The sequence below is a fragment of the Eleginops maclovinus genome, chromosome 20 (genome assembly GCF_036324505.1).
Source record: "Eleginops maclovinus isolate JMC-PN-2008 ecotype Puerto Natales chromosome 20, JC_Emac_rtc_rv5, whole genome shotgun sequence".
NCBI lineage: Eukaryota > Metazoa > Chordata > Actinopteri > Perciformes > Eleginopidae > Eleginops > Eleginops maclovinus.
The window spans coordinates 8940138-8960350 of NC_086368.1; the positions used below are offsets into that span (position 1 = coordinate 8940138).

At 37.6% G+C, this 20213-nt stretch overlaps 1 protein-coding gene and 1 long non-coding RNA gene across 11 annotated transcripts; one reads left to right on the top strand and one right to left on the bottom strand.

The window, feature by feature from the left end:
* The first annotated feature begins 60 nt into the window (after positions 1-60).
* LOC134882578 (uncharacterized) lies at positions 61-5396 on the top strand. The gene is made up of 3 exons (XR_010168175.1): positions 61-200; positions 1325-1475; positions 2731-5396. It is a non-coding gene; the product is annotated as an uncharacterized LOC134882578 (long non-coding RNA).
* Positions 5397-10785: 5389 nt separating this feature from the next.
* On the bottom strand, positions 10786-20213 carry im:7151449 (complement factor H). 10 transcript variants are annotated; one of them, XM_063910367.1, is made up of 13 exons: positions 19982-20213; positions 18434-18619; positions 18234-18333; positions 17651-17721; positions 17212-17394; positions 16138-16203; positions 15959-16039; positions 15687-15761; positions 14200-14238; positions 14078-14119; positions 13933-13984; positions 13063-13138; positions 10786-12855 (listed from the first exon to the last, which is right to left on the bottom strand). In XM_063910367.1, the coding sequence occupies exons 1-12, from the start codon at positions 20061-20063 to the stop codon at positions 13081-13083; spliced, it is 1035 nt and encodes a 344-aa protein (XP_063766437.1). In that variant the 5' UTR covers positions 20064-20213; the 3' UTR covers positions 10786-12855; positions 13063-13080. The 10 variants fall into 10 exon arrangements, with proteins under 10 accessions (XP_063766437.1, XP_063766433.1, XP_063766438.1 ...); XM_063910363.1 differs by having other exon boundaries at positions 15687-15803; XM_063910368.1 differs by lacking the exon at positions 13063-13138.

Below are 20213 nucleotides of genomic sequence, written 5' to 3' on the forward strand. Positions count from 1 at the left end.
TCCCGTGTTGCTCTATGGAAAATTGTACGGGAGATACACAGTGATAAACGTGCGCTCCGTGATTGATAATAGCGACAATAAGGCTGAAACGGGAACCTCGCAGCCTGAGCCTTCACCGAGGACCGGATCTGAGGAAAGCCAGCCGGGAAATGGACCAGACTGCTTCGGAACAGGAGGGGGAACATGATTTGGATAAACACGTAAGTCATTTATGTTATTATAGGAAGAGAGGGACATAATGCTGCGTATGGTGCATAGAAAATACCACTATGCTTTTCATAACCACTCAAGAACTGGGTGAATAGGTAATAACGCGAGCCCAGAGGCGCTGTCGTAAAAGTGTAAATAATATTGAAAGGAAGAATATAAAAGTCACATAATTGCAGAGAAACAGGACGCGGGGTGTTGTTGATGAAAAAGCCTGATGTCACTTTTGAAATCAAAAGTGTTTTTATCATCGACATGACAACAGGTAAATTAAACTGCGTCAGCGAGAGGGACCGACACATGGAATCCAGAGGGAGCTTCCGCTGCTTTGGTGGAACATGCTGCGACGGCATGGCAGCGTTGTTGTGCTGGCTCTGAACCTCGCGTCGGGGCTGATTTTAATGATAAAATGAAGGTGTAAACAAAGCGTGCAGTCGGTGGGGATGGCGTGTGAAGAGAGAGCTCGGAATAGGATGCTGCGCAAGAGATGGATCGTGCGTAATCCTGTTGTTGAAGAGGACGATGTTACGCAGTTCATATTGGCACGATCATTCACACCTCTTTTATAATATTGTTATTAGAAAGAACGTGTCCTTTTTTTTCCTTTTTTCCCCTGAAAGCTGAATACTGAGAGACTTTCCAAACATGGTCACATATTGACGCACGGATGGTTGTGCTGTTGCTTGCATAATTCCAAAGGAAATAAAAACTTACAGCAACACAATGGTGACGCAGCATGCTTTATCTTTGAGATGTCAAACAACATTTGCTGCGTCACTGAGATCCCAGGAGGTCCTTAATAGTAATCAGGCTTTTTATTGCGCACTTGATATGATGAAAACAAGCTTATTTCTCGAACATAGGGGGGGCTATTGAGCAGCACAACCATTAGGATGTACCATCAGCTGTAAAGGGATGTTGACATACAGGTATTTGTCATAACCTGAATACTTACTGTTATGCTTTTTTCCCCCCTATCTCTGGAGTCAATGTTATGTCATTTTGCACTGATAACAAATGATGTAACTACAATACATTACACAAAGCCTTGAACTTTCTCTGTTAAGCTGTTGTTGCTGTGAAAGAACCATTTAGCGGATTTGTGTCCCTTTACTAGATCTTGTAATGCACACCTGCCAAAGCATAATGGGACACATGCATGAAATGCCTGATGGGATGTTGCTGTTGACACCAAAGTACCTGGCCTCTCGTACATTTCCAGTGACCCCAGTGAAGGGAAGGCCTCCTGCTGCTTACCTGCCAAAAGGGTATGGGAGATAAAGTGATTTGTCATATTTTACAGTGGTGAGGTGAAAATGAGGCACAAAGGAGGAGGAAACTCCATCCTGCCAAGTGGATTTGTTTGGTCAATGGGTGAATCAGCAGTCGCTTCTTTCCTTGTTAAACCCTTGGCAAGAAAATGGAAAGAGAGAGAAAGATCAGGACAGAAGGGGAGGGGAGCTTTAATAAGTGTAGTAAATAGAAACTTGACTCCTGAGGGAATGTCATTATGGCAGTTTTAAAACAAACAGGTAAAGGTCATGGGAGTAAGTACAAGCTGATCTCTTAAAGAGTGTCAGGGGTGATCTTATAGCAGCAAGAACATACCTTTTGCTTATTTGCTGATATAAAAACCAAAAATCTACAACCACATATGTTTTACTGACTACCATATCCTCTGCAGTTGTGATGTTATCATGCCTTTGGAGGCTGACCAGTAGAACAAGTGACCCAGTTTCACCGAGAAGAAAACGTGACCTCAATAGTTATTTTGCCATTCTTTCAGGGAGCGGCACTGCCTCTAAAGTCAAACAAACAGAAGAGCCCAGTACAAGTGGGCTAAATGTTATGCACTCTACTACTTTATTCAAAGTTCTTGGAGAAATTTGACAACAAAAACAATCCCTGCTTTATCAGCTAAAGCTAATGCAATTCAGAAGATGCTGTTGAAGCCAAAACTAAATGCAGCAAAAACGCACTTTCAAGACTCTCGAGGAGAGGCCGCATAAATATGTACTGGCCCGTATGTTTACAGCAGGGGGCCAGCATCACCTGTAGCCCACAAACAACTTCAGAGGAAATGGTTAATGACCCACTGCCTTTTAATACAAATCCCTCCTACACACAGATTATAGAATAGGAGGTGGCACAGAGCCAAGAGATGACGATGCTAATTTTAAACTTGAAGCACTGCCGGCCTTGCTCGATGACGATGTATTAATAGACAAGTGTGTGGAAGCACTCATTTGCATGTATCGTTAGCAGCTCCACACATAACATGCTGCAAAAGGTTGTACAAAACGTCTATAAACTACTGAAAGGTATTTAATATGTTCTGTAAATATTTCTTTAAGATCTACAGTAAATAGGAGATTGGAATAGTGACATAGCTTATTATTGGAAACCTGCCTCACCAGACACCTTGCTGCCCCATTTTAAATCTTTATGTACGGGTTTGACTCTAGTAATTTAACTCAGAAAGCCACACACGTTATCAGCCACACATCTGATATTTCCCAACAGGCAGAGTGGGAGCCAGAAGAGGGTGACAAAATGTAAATCAACCCGTCCATCTGTGGCCTTCCAGTCTATTTCCAACCATCGCGCGGAAGATAGAACAAACAAAGCATCAGGGTCCTCTGAGCATGTTCAGGCTCCTTCATCTTCGAACATTTCACAATTTGTTGCTCCGAAGGGAAGATGATGCAACGTAGAAGGAGATATCCCGAGTTGTATTACAAGATCAAAACACAATTGGTACTTTTAGGACCTCGTGTTTGTAGGCAAAAATAAGCAGGAAATAAAGTGTGTGCCACCTTTGGCTTTGATTGGTCCAGTCAAACACATTTTTAAATGTAAAGTAATACACAATTTTATATATTCTAGATACTGTAGATATCTAGATACTGTAGTAACACATTACCTCAGTGAGTTTGCCCCTCTCACTCCTGATAAATTAGGACCTGTAATCTCTAAGAGGATTAACCACCTACCCTGTGAACACATGCACACACACACACACACACGCACACACACACACACACACACACACACACACACACACACACACACACTGTCCACTGTCACACGCAAACAGGCGTTTAGTGTTCTTTTTACATTGCCTACCCTAATATGAACCGACCCAGTGTCTCTCCCTGTGACACAGTTTGGGCTGCCTGATTCACAGTTATTATCTTATTGTTGTGAAGAAACTTTTTTATCCTTCTGCTAAATCAGATACATTTGAATATTTTTTGCTCACTGTTTGATACATTGGCTCTAAATTACACTAATAGTTGCTTTATCTATTTTTGTTTTTAAAGGGGGCAATGTGCCTTTAACAAGCAGCAAATAGTCAGGTGACTTGGCGGAAAAAATGCTACAATGCAGAAAGAAGTTTCTGCACACTCAGTTGTCGGAGGAAAGAGCTTGTAGTTAAAGATCAAGAGAGCAAGAAAGAGGGAGACACGCTCTCAAATAGCATTGTTTCACCGGGGGAGTAAGAAAGCAAAAACAAGGAGAGGACACACAATGCTGTGTGGCCTTCATACTATACACTGTCTATAAGAAGTTACTCTGTACACTTGCCGTGCATTGTCTTTAATACTGACTAATCTTTATTTGGTGGACATTGTTAAAACAATGATGAAGGCCATCATACATGCCCAAATGTGATTATCAGTGGTGGGTATATAACCAATCAGTAAAGCTGCTGTTGTTTTGTAAGACAAAACTTTAAAGTAGCAGTGAAGAGGATTAGGTTGTGACCCGAAAGACACATGAATGTTCTGGATTAGTTGCTACGTCACCTTTCCCCATCAACAGGACAACAGTGTCTGAGACGCTGACAAGGCAGATAACATCAGTCCTTTAATACCAGACCTGCAAATAGAATCCAGCGAGTTTACCACATTAGTTGTCTGTGTGTATGCTGTCATCTCGATAGAAAATAGGAACAGGAATAGTGACAGAGAAAGTATTAAATGAGCTCTCTATAGACATTCTCCACTGCATGTCTCAGCATAGAACGACAGGGGTTCGTGCTAATGATCCTTACCTATTTCAGGAGCTGCTTTTTTTGCTTCTTGCACCACATTCAACCCCAATAGGACCAGGAACAGGACTGCAGGCCTGAAGGTGGAGCCAGGAGAGGACACATTATCCTATTGTGCATTACAAAGAAGTCTACAGGGAGCTGCAAGGATCTATTTTTCCACAGTATGATTCACAGACAGTTTTTGTTGGAGTTCATCTCTGGTGCCAGTCTGCTGCCGTGTCTTTTCTTACTCTGAGATCTTGATCATCTGATGCACTTATGCAAGAGACTGAGCTGCTGTGTCACTCTACAGGATCTGACCATGACTCAGTGGTTATTCGACCGTGGTGCCAGCCAAGCGTCTGCATCGACGTCTCTGTTTACGCCTGTCTCTCTCTTTGGAAATAACTCTTAATTGTTTTTAAAGGATAATATGATCAGCGCAAATAAGAGCCTATATGAATAAACTTAAATGTATCCATCAACAGACTTGATTTACAACATGATTTATATAGTCTGTAAAATGTAGTGTCTGCAAACCCCCTGCATACAATCGAGGGCAACGTCACCAACAAACTGCAGATGTTTTCATAGGCAAAACAAGTATTAGAGTGTGTGTCTAAGGAATCTGTTATCTTAATCTCATAGCCATGAAAAAAACACTTCTGTGTCCTGAAGAGCTGGATTTTTATTGCCTGTGTAAATTCACAGTTAAGTTTTACGTCTACCTGCCTGTACTGCATCGTTTGTTATGCTTTCATGCTATTACCATACCTTGTCTCATGTTCCGTTATATTCATTGGTATATTGTTGTTGCAGATGATGGCTCTATAATGATAGTATTGTTTGAAAGCATATTCATCTCTACGAAGCAAAGCAGTTTGAAAATTAAGTAGTAAAAGTATAGTAGTATAAATTGAGATGACATTCCTTCACACATGGATTTACCATATTGTAACCAGTAAAAGGGTCAGTCACTATTGTTGATAGTATACGATTATTTTAGTTAGTGAAAACTATTGATTTATTTAATTGTAATAACATTGAGGCATCAGATGTCTGATCATGTGTTTTATCCCACCATAATTTAAGTCAATCAATGAAAGCACATGTTCAAAAGTTCTTATTTAGTAATGATTTTTCTTCTTTTTAATTGCAGGAAAGGACATTTCTTTTTCTTAAAGGCATCCTCTCCAGGGAACTGGTTTCAGATGGTGATTTAGAGTGTAAAATATTGTCTAGCACCATTTGAAATCGGTGTTCTTGAGTGGGAACCGACTCCAGGAATGACGACAGTGTTCACTTCATTCACATTCAAGTTCCATCAATAAGTTTAGTAATGCAGTTTGGTGGAAGTGTTTGCATTCAATTATTTAAAAAACCATTTTCAGATGTGTTATTCCATCTGTCACGACTATCCTTTTATACAATTATGTGGCCATTGGATGAATCCTGTATTAGCTTTCGATCCAATAACCAGAAGAAAAAAAAATCTCCTGAAAAGCTGGCTGCCCTTCTTACCAAGGCTGACCGTTTTCGTCTGGTGTTCAGAGTTTCCATCATGTCTAGCACCATTTGAAATCGGTTACAATGTAGAGGGAATATCAACAGAGCTTGGCTCCAGCAGTTGCATCATGAATTCCCTAAAAGTACCAGAAGATGGCAGCAATGAGCTACGATCCAAGGCTAGCGTTTGTTTGTTTTTTAATAACAGAAGCAGTGAAGGTTTTACTAGATAACCTTGATCCCTGTTCTATTGAGTTCCTTCTTGATAGTCTGCTGCACTTTTAAATGATTCAGTTTATTTGTTAATCACATTGCCGTCACTCAGCCGTGCTGCGTGCAAGTTCCACTTACAGTTATCTTGTCCTGTACGTTTCCTCCAGGAACAGAGGGTAGCTGTTAACAAAGAAAAGTATCTGGTTAATGATTACTTCAGTAGTTCAGAAGTTGTGAGCCTTCAGAGCTGTCAAGTTCTGCAATTCATTTATTACATTTAAATCTAAGAATAGTGCACATTTTTTTGTTGAATTAACATTTGTTGTCCAAAGCTTCTTACTAATTGTTTCATTCATAAAGAATATCTGGTCTAAGTTTTACAGTGTTTTATTTACCTCATTTAATTAAGCAGTTTTGTCTGTGTGACAAAAATGTAGCTAATAAACTATTTATTAGTCGATATTTACAGCATTTTAAAGCACTGCTGTAATAAATATCAGATCTCCCCTCATGTTTAGCATCATTTGATACAATATATATACACTCAGTATTTAGCTTAGCTATCTACATAGAATGAATAACCATAAAATATAGTCTATGCAACCATGAGGTAAATGTTCAATGTATTGGCTGATACGGCTACACGGCCCAACACTAGGATTATTTTTAATTACTGATTACCAACAGAAACTGAAAAGTCTTCCCATCATGTCTTTATTTTTTTCTCTGGTGTCTGCAAGAAGCCAACCTGGTGAATGGGTAAGGATTTATTCTTAGACGAGTCTGTTGCTATATCAACAATAAACAAGAACCTCCATGTTCTTTCCCTTTGTAACCAATGTGAGTCATACAGCGTGTCTCAATTTAGCATGACATCAGCAGCAGCATCTATTCAGGATCCGCCCAGCTCTGAATTGACGTGCCCTGTCTGCTTCACTGTAATGTGGTTAGTGTGACAGTTTCCATGGTTGCGTAAAGCACATTCAGTATTTTCCCTTGACCTCAGCTGATGTGGGAGGAACAATAATTAAAGATTTAAAGTGAGATTATTTTACCTATGAAAGAGAAAATAGCCTGCTTGTTTTTCTATTAAGAGTTTAATTCATAAGTATTAATTCAAGTTTGTGCTGATACAGCCCTAATTGTATGACCACCTGTGGTTACGCTGGCTAATGTCAGCAAACTTTACACAGATATTATCAGATCGCTAACCAAACTACTGTAAAGGTCGGGGTATAGTTGATCAAAACCAGATAGTACAGCATGTCAGTCAACACAATCTAAAGGGAAGTGTTTATACTGCTATTGTTTATGGGCATTCCTGAAAGGCTTACAAAGTAGTGCATACGTTTGTAGTTACATAGAGTGACAGAAATGGCTGGAGAAATTATTAAGTGGGTGTGAATATCAGATTTTCCAAGAGTAAAGGAAAATGTCAGACACAGCGCTTTGAAATTCCAAAATTATGGGGTTTCAGATGCTATGCAACCATCTGACAAGTAGTTATATTAAAGTCTACAGTACTATCCCTTTTATGTTAGGGAGGACATATTTTCCTTTCCTCAAATTTGTATTTTTTGCTCTACTGTGACATGTTTACAAACTTTAGTGTTCAAATATGTCTTTATTTTTCTGATACTGCCTGTGCTGCAGCACCTCTTTAATCCTCAGTAATTCAATTAAAAAGTTAAACTCACTACGTACAAAGTTTGTAATGAGTTTTTAAAAAAGTCAAGATTTTATTTGTTTTAATCTTGAGGATTCTGGCATACAGCTAATGAAAACCCCAAATTCAGTACATTTTCAGAACATTTTAATATTACATAAGAGTACTCAGTACTGTGGCACTGCTGAGGTGTTAATGAAGCCCAGGCATTCAGTTCGTCTGCATTGTTGGGTATCCTGTCTCTCATCTTGCTCTTGACAGTACCCCATATATTCTCTATTGGGTTCAGGTCAGGCTAGTTTGCTGGTCAATCAAGTACAATAATTCCATGGTCATTAATACAGGTATTGGTACTTTTGGCAGATGCTTACAGTAAGAGCAGCTGTATTAAAAGCATGTAAACATTTACATTGAAATGGCTGCCACACTGATGGTAGGGTATTCACGTGTAACATCTGTTTCTGGTCTAACCCCGAGGCCTTAGTGGGAACCATTTATGTCTTGTTTGTCTTCATTTTAAAGATCTCCATCTGCCCTACTCATGAGAACAAGGTTAAAGAGGAGCTTTAAGTATTTTACCAACAACTGTTTTTTCCTGTCTCATTCTTTTTCCCGGCACTGTTAGGTCTGTTGTGCTATGATCACTCCCACCATACTCACCAAATTATGAGTAACTGTTCACTCAAAATAGATAAAAACTAAAAAAGGCTTCAAATCCCACAGTATTTAGGCTGCAGGGTTTATTTTGTGATGCCACAGAAACATGAGTTGGCCTGTGTGAGTGTGAGGTGTTATTCTTTTCCTTGTTTACCACATTTGTAAACTTGAATCCCAACCTCTATGGTGGGATTCCCCTCTAGCCACAGGGATTAATGCAGGGCTAACAGGGCGGATGTGTCCTAACACTATTAAGACTCATCATGGTATCCTGATCTTGAAAAATGAATGTAATGGGAGCCAGTTTAATGTCCAGCAGTAAGGAATCATATTTGATTCAAGACTTCCTGAAGAGCATCCAGCTCCCCTCCAGCCTCATCTGGTCTTCATATACTCACCAGGTAATACCTTCCAGCTTAGCTCAGAATACATTATTTTCATGCTCCAAAAAGTATTCTATCATTAAACCATTTAGAATGTACTGTGTGTGTTCATTCATGAGCAAAATGCTCATTGGAAAGGCTTACAATTGTATATGGATGTTTGAATAACTAACAAAAATACATGTATCTCTGTGTAGACAGGCTGAAACTAAACTGTAAAATAATACAAGGGTTATAAAGGATTCATAAGAGGAGCCAAAACAGTTGCTCAATGTATGCAAATTTCTTCTATCCTGATTAGCTTTTACAACCCCATTATGGTGAATTTATTGACGATTTTACTGTACAGAACACAAGTGTTATAGTTTAGATTAAGTTCAGTTAAACACTTTTGCCCTCATCATCTTTGAAAAAGTCTTATATAAGTACAAAAGGGGAACTCCTGTAATATGATCCCCACAAAGAGGATGGACGAAGATCATCCTGTTCTTCCAAAACAGGAGAGGGACTAATGGAAACCCAAACACTGAAGGTGTTGAGTGACATCTTGCGGATTTGAAAGCCTCATAACTCCATTGTAAGGGATTTTCCAATTTTGAATTAAAGTTTTGAATAAAAGATCACATACAAGAAAATGTTACAAAACCCCTTTCAAAGACAGATTGATTACTTTTAAAATTCTCAAATGTCATTCAAAACAAGCTTCTCTGAACCCGACATTTGGGATGTACATGTTTTTTAAGGTTTTCGGATGGGTGTGGTACTGTGCTTGTGCAGTAGAAAAACAGAGTTTGAGGGAGAATGAGGAATCAGTGCTTTTAATTTTAGGGAGTGGAAAACCTTCTGAGGCAGAGAGGATACCCAGCATGTTTCCTGATGTCACTCAGTTTTTTGCCTCTTCACATCCTGTGTTAAAGTTCTCATCTAACAAAGGACTGCTGAAGCTTCAAAAGAGGACCAGTAAAGCAGGTTTTTCAGGATACTATTATATAAGAACCGTGCACTAACTGGATTAAACGCACATTGGTGTTTACTTGTACAACATCACTATAGTTGCAAAGCTGGATCACTGGGCAAGAGCCTGTGTGCGTAATGAAAGGGAAACACCTTTGTGAAAGGGTGATTAAGCACCTAGAGAAGTTTCACATTTTTCGTAAACAGTTGAGTCATGTGTATCAGCAATCCATCTGTGTTGAAAGGATAGAGCTATTAGTATTCTAAAACTTTAGCTGTGACACATCTCTGGCTCTATGTGTGGGGCTGCAATAGATGATATAGGGACTTTGCTTGGGAACCGAAGGATGCCGATTCAAGTCCAGCTCGGACCAAAAACACAATGGGTATTCCTTAGGCAAGGCAACAACACTTCTAACTCTGACTCCTCTCCATAACAAAAATGCCTTTCTATATACAGTATATGTATGTATTTAGACCTAATGTGTGTATTGTACTGTTTATAATAGAGTGAGCAACTGAATTGTCCGTTATATAAAGATAAATAAAGGGTCTCCTTTTTCTTATATGGTAATGATGGTCTGGTGGGCCATGACACCGGATGTTTATTCTTATATACTGTATATTGATAAATTGTGATTTATTTCAGGTCCGACTTTGTGGACCTCCTGAGTTTGAGGCTCACATCTTTGAGTTTGTGAAAAACTGTCTCAACTTTCATTTGAAATACTATGAATTAACTTTTTACCTCGTGCCATCATCAGATCAAATTTTAATTTGTCTTTTATTTTGTTTTTTGAGGAAATACTGGAAAAAATGTACTTACTTTACAATCAGCATTAGCTTGTGCTTATGAGTAAATTGTTAGCATGTTAACGCGCTAAAGATCTGTTAGCATCTAGTGCAAAGCCCGACTGTGAAATACAAAGCCTCACATAGCCAAAGCATTGTTGCAACAAGCTTGTGTGTTGTTTTCAACCTCAAGCCTTTTAACTTGACAAAACAAATTCATAAAACTGCTGGGCTCTGTGTAAATAGTGATCATTTTTTAATTATTTCAGTTGTGTATCTGTCACATTTTGGAGTGTTTACTGAAGCAAGGAAAAAATACCTAGACTGTCCATGGTTATATTAATGAAGAAACATGTCATCCAATGCAATACTGTGGTTTACTGGTGTGTTTTTAATAGGTTCCAGGCAAAATGGTTTCACAGAAAGGACACAGAAAATACTTGGTTCAGTTCATTGGTGGTTTTGGTCCCCCCAACGGAATGTTGACAACTGTAAAATATCCACAGACTTATCTCTTCAATCAAAAGTCCAGTCCACAGACAACATAGAGACAGTGAGCAACACCACAATGCTTTGTTTCCCCCTTTGTTTGGCAGCTGGGTTTGGAGGATAGTTCATGACTTCCACAAAGACCACCAATGTTGTCGGGGTTTCTCTGAGAAACACTGCAAACCCTTGCTGTCTGATAATACACTGTCTGTCCACACAACGAAGATGAATAACTACCATGAGGAGGCCACGTCCTGTTTATGATCACGCTCTTCTTTTTTCCAGAGGATTTCACAAGCTAAAGCTGAATGTATACACTGTAGCACACTGTAAAACATGACTTAAATAATGTAGTTCTTTTGAAGTAGATACAAGAAATCATCTCTTTTGATCCCAAAAAGGCACACTTCAAAGCTCTGGCACTTCATAAGACCAGGGTACAATGAAGCACTGTAACCACATTTCATAATAGGGGTTTTTCTCTGTACTATACCACCCCCCTGCCAGGATAATAGCCTGTTCCTTTAGTGCTGTTAACAGTGAATGCAACCCCTGAGATTCTCCCCAAGAAAAATGCTTCTTTGCAAAAAGACTACATTGAAAGATGTGAGCAATGCTCTAACATGCATTTTTTTAATAGCTTTTCCACTTTACTCCTTCTGGCTTTCAATGAGCGATAAAAGGACCTTCAAAACACTCACACCTGAATGGAGTAATATCATTCATATGCTTTTTGGATTTGCTGTCAGGCAGTGTTACTTAATGTTAATTATTGCCAATACATTTGAATATTTATTTATTTATTTGATTATTCATATTATTTCTGTTTTACTGTGTTTTTTTGTTGAAGTTGTATCTCTAAAGGGTTTCAAGGTAGGGGCAGGAGGGGATGGGTAGGGGTTGGGGAGGCTTAGTGTAGTTCTGAAAATAAAAATAAAAAATAGAAGGAAGGTCATGTTCTCAATACTGTATGACTGTCGTTCAATTAAAACATTGTTTCAAAAGAGAGCTATAATGAGCTTTCACATTTATCTAACCTTTTATTTTTATACAACATTCAAGATTCAAGACATTTATCTGCCATTTGGTAGGTGTACAAGGGATTTATAAAATACAAATCTCTCAGTCCGGTTTGTTTAATATAAAAAAAGTTGTATCATACAATACCAGCCTTGCAAACATGAAAGGCTTCTGCTCCATTGGCACAATGAGTCCATTCACAAACTCAAGGTCAGACATATTCTCATCACTTACCTGAGAAATTCCCCGTCACACTTAATACGGTAGCTAGTGAAACAGCGTTCATAGATGGGAGTTACTCTGTTGGATTCTTTTCTCAAGAAACAAGGTTTCTGATTATCTTTGCACATGAAGCTAACAAATAGAGCCCCAGAACAATCGAAAATGTCAAAGAGAAAGTCAGAGGGCGAAGAATGCAGCTGATTGTATCTTTAACAGCCGCGGTTTCAGTCTGTAAACTGAAGAAACCACATTGTATGCCTCTTGAATCAACTTTTCACGAGTCTGTCCTAACAAAAAAGCACATGAATAACACATACAAGAATGGATTAAGATTTGCATACACTCCAAACACACACACACAAAAATGGAAAAATATATTCCCAAGACTTCATTCTTGACATGGAAGCTATGTTAAGGATTTTATTCCAGTCTATAAAATAAATAACATACAAAATAGCAATTATATAGTGGTATTTCCAACTGCTAAAATAAAGTGGCAATAAAAAACATTACAAAAAGTGCTTGTCAGTGGATTTTGATTTAAATGATGGTACTTTTACAGATTTGAGTATCTGACATTTGAAGTGCAATAACATTAAAGTGAGTTATCTTTTTTCCCCCTCAGAAGGGGCACTGCTACTGTGTTTTTGGCAAGTCCCTCCTGGGTAACAGATGCTCTTTAATAGATAGGCGCAGTTTCATTTGCAGAGCTGACAAAACAAATAAGGAGAACATTGTTTAGTTTGAGCTACATTCATAGTCGTGCAGAAAATGAAAACAACACGATATTCATGCTTTTTTTGACATCATATGCACCTACTTAAAAACTATATTTTTAACATTTTAAACAGGATTTAACAGGTATGTTGGTTGACAACTGCTCTGATAACAGTAAACACACAGGAATAGACATGTACCTTTGTCAGGCTGGCAATCTAAAGATTTTGGAACTGTAATAACTCCGGCTTCAGGTCTTCTCTGGTGTCATATGAGCTATGGTGTCATAAGGAATTTATGTCAGAATTGTTGGGTTATGTAGTTTTTATGTTAAGACTTTAGTAGTTCACCAAAGGGTGCTTTATTAAGTATTATCTTAGTATTTTGAAATGTTAGTGTTAGTCGCTGCAACTTTGAAAGAACAATGATTTATTTGTCAAATAAGCTTTAACCCTGGCTGTGAAGCATGAGTGTGATTATATGAGGGTCAAGTTTAAGGAATGTTAATCTGGCTGCAATTAGGTATTCACTTTATTTTGATTTCAAGTGAATTTCACAAGATTAATAGTTGAAATTTTTCAGTGCCTTCTCTTCTGTACGTCTTTGTTTTTTAAATCATGTTACATGCATTCCTATAACAACATTGTCACGAAATGTTATTTCTATCGAATTTTATTATTAAAGACATCCTGATTCACAATTCCGGGCTGAAGGGAAATTTCTTCCTGGTGCTGTGTCTATGTCACAGCCAGCTTTATTAAAGGATTTCCTGTTGACTTCCTTCATTCCTCAGCAAAGGCCAGGAAACACCGACCTCTAGATTTCCTCAAACAACTCACACAAGCAGTGAAGAATCTGAACCTATGTAACCTTCTCACAAGTAATTGCATATTACTTCACTGCATGCTGGAACTGTTTGCAGAAATATGTGCTAATATTGACCTGTACATTAGGTTCTGAGAGTACAACAATTATATTAAAGGTAAAAAGAGCAGAAAGGGAAGAGAATAAAAAGCACAATCAAGTAGGAGTCATGCATTATGAGTTAAGAGTAAAACAGTGGATCTCACCCTTTTCTCTTCAGAAGAAACTTGTGTAAAAAGAGTGCCATTATACACACAGCTGTGAAGAAAGAAAAATATATATAACATTCTTTGTATTTCAACTGAAACATGTGGGTAAATGACTCCCAAGGACAACACAATTGTGCATTACCTAATGAAACGCATATCACACTCAAAATAACCGGCATGTTTCCTGAAAAAGAAATGCAAAGTTAAATGCATAGCATATATAAAGTTCAAACATCTTGATTGTACAGAGGCTCAATGACTCACCAGTGTCCTTGTTAGGATCTACAGCCCCATCAGGCTTATCTGCAAGTTTACAAGAGTTTTACTAGTAGGCTATGTAAACTATTTAAACCGGCATGGACAACAGCACTCACTAAGACATCACAAGCATTATAAACACACACAAATAGGTCTATTGTGTTGATGTATATATTGCTCCCAGCGCATTCCTCTCAGTGTCTCCATGTTGGATTATTAAAGGAGAAAAGATCAACACATTAATATGAGCTGGCCCTGGGACTGAGGGAAGGATAAATGTCTGAATATTAGATGACAGTTATCTTCAGTTAGTGGATTACATTTTTTATTATCTGCCTTGTAAACAATAATAATTAGAAGGCAAACTCAGAACCATAAATAACATTAAGGAATAGCCTAATGGCTTTCTGGTGGAGATTTAATTGAGAAGATTAATACCACTATTGTTTGCTGTTGAATATGAGGCAAAATCCCCCAAACAGCCAATCAGAAACTGGCTTATTCATATCTCATTTGGAGTCAACTGATGAATTATGTATATTATGTCAGCTGTGAGCAGTCTTCACTTGTTGCCAGGCAACTGCCCAAGCCTCAATAAATAGTATGTTAAATTACCTCCAATTTCTTTTTCACATTGTTGATGTTTTTACACTTTGGTTCTTCTGAGTCTTTAAGTATTAATTATAAGTTCAACTTGTTCATTCAAGTAGCACAGAAGTCATTTTATTTTGTATTATGCTGATGAAAAATCCACTTTTAATTTATTACTCATTTAACCAATTTCAAAGTATTATATCTTGCATTAGCTTAAAAAATATTTGCAGCATTTATTTGTTTAAATCCCACAGTACGGTGGCTGACAGGTGCAAATGCATTCCAACAGCCCAAAACACTTCCATTAGGAGAAAGGCACTGCAGCTTCAAAAACGATGAAAATACTCTGTCACTGTCTTTGGAACGTACCCAAATTGTAAGTTTTATTGACTCATATGAATAATGTGATCACATGATTCCTTTTGATATTATCGCAAATCTTTCGTAAGCTAGCTAGCTAACCTAGCAAACCAAGTCATTACAAATATACAAGCAACACTAACAGCTGGACAGTTTTATAGTCAACACTTTTTATAGTCAACAAGCGCTTCGGTCGCAGTGCATCACTTTTTAGTGTTCCTGTTTCCGTTAGGTTTCGAGTTTCTCGCTCAGTTTTTAGGAACTTTAAGTGTTTTTGTATTTTCAGTGTTTTGTTAATGCAGAGCAGTTAGTAAGCATTGAGTTTCATACGTTGACGAATGTTTCCGAAGCTGCAGAGAGTTTCTCCTATTAGAAGTGTTTTCACCTGTGGGCCTTTCCCCTGTGATGATTCGCAAACTAAAAAGACAAACAGTTTACAAGGCTACAAGGAGGGCTCAGGAAGCATCTGCTGTTGAGAGGCACAGTAAAAGACTAAGCTACAAACTTGACAACTTAAAAAAAAAAAAAAGGTTCAATACCTTGAAATGAAGATGACGTCATTGATGTAACACTGGTTGTAGCTCTACCTCCAGCTGTCAAAATGTCTCTGCCACCTTTGAACAGAGCGATCAGAGCAATTCTTAGTTCTTCTAAAGCTTGGAGAGAATAAATGTGATTTGTTAAGCTGAGAAGCAATTTCTGATGTGCATGCAGCATGCACATAATCCAATCATGCTGCCAAGCGCTGTGCCTAAAAGGTTTTTAACTTAATTACACGCCCATCGGTTTGTTGGGAGACATATTTCTGTACCTCCTACTGAAGGTGAGACAGCTGCTGTTGTTTTGGTTGTGACAGTTTTATCTCTGAGAGCTCTGGGTGTGGTAGAGGAATCTGTAGAAAGGGGAAAATAATAAGTCAAAATGTCTTAACCAACTATAAAATCTTGTGAAACTGGATATCTCATATGGAGGAGGGTGATATTTCTATACCTTGTGCTGGAGGTGTAGGTTTTGGTGTTATCAAATACATTGCAGTTGTATATTTGGTCGTCGTACCTATGAATACGAAAACTGGTGAATTTACCTTGAGTTTTAATTAAATGCAGTTAATCAGCTATTTATGAGTTTGGTGAGGAGCATGCATACAGATTTCAGTTTACATGCAATGTGAGACATCTTTCTCCTAATCCTCCTAAATCTCATAATAGTCAATACCTTGATGAGTTGTTAAGGAGAGTATGAGTGTGACAGTTAGTATAACAGCAGCTGTGAGTGAGCACATCCATGAATGGTGAATAGAGAGATGTTGTAAAATTGAGTACTGATTTATTAAAGAGCTGGGATCAGAGTGTCTGAAGAGGAGTTGAAGTGATGATGTGTGAACTTGAAAGCAGTGTGTTCAATACAGAGTGTCGTCAGTGATACCATGGAAACACATATACAGTTTTTAATTGAACAAAGTATATTACAGATATTCACTTTGCAAGCCTCTGTTTATGCTCAGTTATGATCACGCCTGCGGCAGTGTCAGATTTACCACTGACATAACAAGTAATGCTCACATTAAAACATGTCAAAGCATGCCAGTGGTTTTCTGAGGAATATTACATTGCAGGCAGAATTTCATTAAGCGGTTAAAGATCATCTAAGAACGTTAGATAAAGCCAGGTTAGAGATTTGTTTTTTTCCTTTGGATTACACACTTAAGTCAAACGTTTCTACAGAGGGGAACCTGGATTTCTGTGTGTCATCCTATAAATCTGAAAATATTGACAAAAAAAAAAATTACACTTTTTTGTTTTTGGTATCGACCTTAGAAGGGTCCTATTACGCTTTTTGGTATTTTTTCATTACGCCACATAAAGTCTGGAAATCTATCTACAAACATATTGTATGGTTTAAAAATGGGGGGACCTGAATAGACTTTTCAAAACAATGGGTTTATACATGCAAAACCACCTGTGTGGTCCTTAAACAATACTTGGTAACAATCACGCTTGGTCCACCTCAGCCTGCTTCTCATCAGTGTTAACAGAAACAAACACATGAATGGATTGCGCTTACCTTCACAAGTTGGCAGTGGAGCATCATAATCACCAGTCTCGCTGCACATAATGCTATTTTTCCCAATCAGCGTGAATCCTACATTACAGATGTACTGTATGATTTCTCCATATGTTGGTTCATCTTGAGAAACCCATGAGCTTTTGCCATTGGGCACTTCAACAGGTTTTTCACAAGTTACAACTGAGGAACAAGCCCAACAAATGTGTTACACACATTATTTTCCGATAATAAACAAGAATAAAATCAAACAATGCATATTGTTGCGCATAAACTTTGCTATATGCTGTCAAACTATGTGAATTGATAAAGAGAAAAAAAAGTCAGGAAAAAGAGGAAATATTCTAAAAAACACTGCTGTCTTTTCGTTTTATGTTGTGGGAAGTACCAAACAATATCAGGTTTTGGCTTCATAAAATACAAAAACAGAGACACTTACGTTCGCACGTGGATTTTCCAACCCACCCTGAAGCATAGCACTGTTTGTAGCTAGATCCACTGACTTGGAAGCTGTTGAAAAATGGAGACAAATTTATCAGGGGTGGTTTAATTAAGGAGGATTTTACTTAGGATTTTGGCATGCAAAAGAAGGGTAATTTCAAATTTGATAGTAAATTCAGTCAAGAACTAAGTATTAATAACTATCTCAACACACGCAAATAGTGAGCCAAGTTTCTAATCAGCGAAACCACAACATTCTGGCAACAGCTTTATTTGTGTTTCAAGACTTTCTGGTTATATTTCAAGGTTTCAAGGTTTCAAGGTTATATTCAGATACTGTTTCCATTAGCGAATCCACCTTGACTTCAGTCATCTAAGGCTAATGCCAACAGCACTTTCTGTTGGGCAACTGTTTGCAGCACAGCAAAAATGCATACTTTGTGTGTAAATGAACGTCAACTGATGGCACCTTTGAGTTGTCTCTGTGTTGCCGACACTTGTTTCTCTACCTTTAAATACATATAACTCAACTAGATAGCAATTAAATGGGGGGAAAAAATACCTTTCACATTAGTACTCACCCTTTGTCACAAATTACTTTTATTATAGCACCAAACAGGGTACCGGAACTGGTATTAAAGCTCATATTCGGTAGAACATTAGGGAGACCACAGTCCTTCTCTGTAATATAAAACAAACAGAGGTCAGAGTATTCACCTCAAAAGGTTGAAATAAAGGTTTGAAAAGCGGCTCTGTAATTAAATTAGAGAGCAGGACTTACTCTTGCAGGTGAGATCTGGTTCGGTCCAATTATCATCAACGCAGGTTATCACCCCAGAGCCACTGTCTTTGACATATCCATTTCCACACTGTAAAGTGACATCAACCCCCTCTGGAAAATCATTCATTAGAAGTGCATCATTGGTTAGGACGATATCTCCCCTTGCCTGAGGTTTGGGGCAGTTGGCTAGGGAAAAACAAGAGACAGAAATGAACAGCAACATTATTTTTGTTTTAAAATCTAATAAACCATAGATATGAAAGCCTTTTATCCCCAAAAGTAAGTAAATAAATAAAGCTAATATCAGACTTGTTGTATAGTCATTTATATTAATGGAACAATGAAGGTGAGGAAATCCTCTATACAGTATGTAAGTTATGTAAATGATGGTTATTACAATTATTTTAAAAATATCACTCGCTTTTTATTAGGTCATAAAGTCAGCAGTTTAATGTTAGTTATAAATCATTATAAATGTCATTACTTAAGCTGTTAATTAATGGATCTTTCGTCCAAGAGTATTTCCAAAACCATGACATTTCACAGCGTTTTTTAAAATTATTTATGACAGATGTATCAACATTAAAAGGGTCACAGAAAAAGAAGCATACATTTCGTTCTCGCAACTTCAAACTTTATGGAGTTGTGTTATCTTTCACTAAACCACAGAACACACCAAAATATTCAGGGCAGTGCACTTAACTATAGACGATTTATTTTCTGTGATCTTTGCATATTTTTTTACATGTCTATCTAGAAGTACATCGCCTGCTGTATATAAATGACAGAAAACTTTACGGAGGAAAAAAATAGTAGAGAATAATTACTAGAGTTACAGTGGCCACTTTATTAGATAAACATACTACATACTATTTATTTTTAGGGAGATCACAACATTCAGTTGTTGTCTAGAAGTTTCTTAATTCTCATTTCATTTAAAAAAAAAAAACAAAGCAAAAGGTTACTCCAATACTAAATCATGTATTCAAATGCATTAACACACAATGGCAGTGTTGACATACATGGAGACAATACAAGTTTTAATGGAGGTGGGAAAAGTACTCAGATATTGTACTTGAGTAAAAGCAGAAGTACAATTACTATTATTTACTTTGTATACTGCAGGGTAGCTTGTTAATTTATTCCAGGTGTAACTAAAGTCTTTTTAAAGTGTTGATCACATACATTTGACATTATTTAATCCAAATCTGTAAAGTTACAAAAGGTATTAAATAAATGCAGTGGAGTATAATCATATAATTTACCTCTGAATTGTAGTGTAATAGTAATACAAAGTAGCAACAAATTGAAATACTCAAGTAAAAGTAAAAGAAAAATGATATATATTGATATATATTGATATATATATCAATATATATATATTGATATATATATATTGATATATATATATTGATATATATATATATAAACATAAAAACACGTTTAGTAGAGTTGACAAAAGATCTAGCCTGGCGTATCTTGTTTGAACAAGTGACTTACAAATATTATCTCATTAACCAGACTGCGAGCGGCTGATGTAAAACTAACCTGCTGCCTTCGCCACGAAGAGGTAGAGTAACAGCAGAGCTTTGACTGTTCTCCGTCCACAGGTGTCCAGAAAAACCTCCATGCCAGGCTACAGAAGCACACTGAAGATCTGGTCCAGGTTCTGTCTCTGTCGGTACAAATCCCCCAGAGAGGCGACGCAGAGAAGCGAGTCCCTCGGCTGCCGGTCAACACTGGTCCTCATCTGAATACACCACTGGATTACTATCTATTT

What these genes read in the sequence shown, in the direction of transcription:
- im:7151449 (XM_063910360.1), bottom strand. Translation starts at nt 20,063, where the DNA reads ATGGAGGTTTTTCTGGACACCTGTGGACGGAGAACAGTCAAAGCTCTG. An exon ending in TGGAAAATCCACGTGCGAAC is followed by an intron (nt 17,395 to 17,650) that starts GTAAGTGTCTCT and finishes CTTGTTCCTCAG; the next exon opens with TTGTAACTTGTGAAAAACCT. An exon ending in ACCTACACCTCCAGCACAAG is followed by an intron (nt 16,040 to 16,137) that starts GTATAGAAATAT and finishes CCCTTTCTACAG; the next exon opens with ATTCCTCTACCACACCCAGA.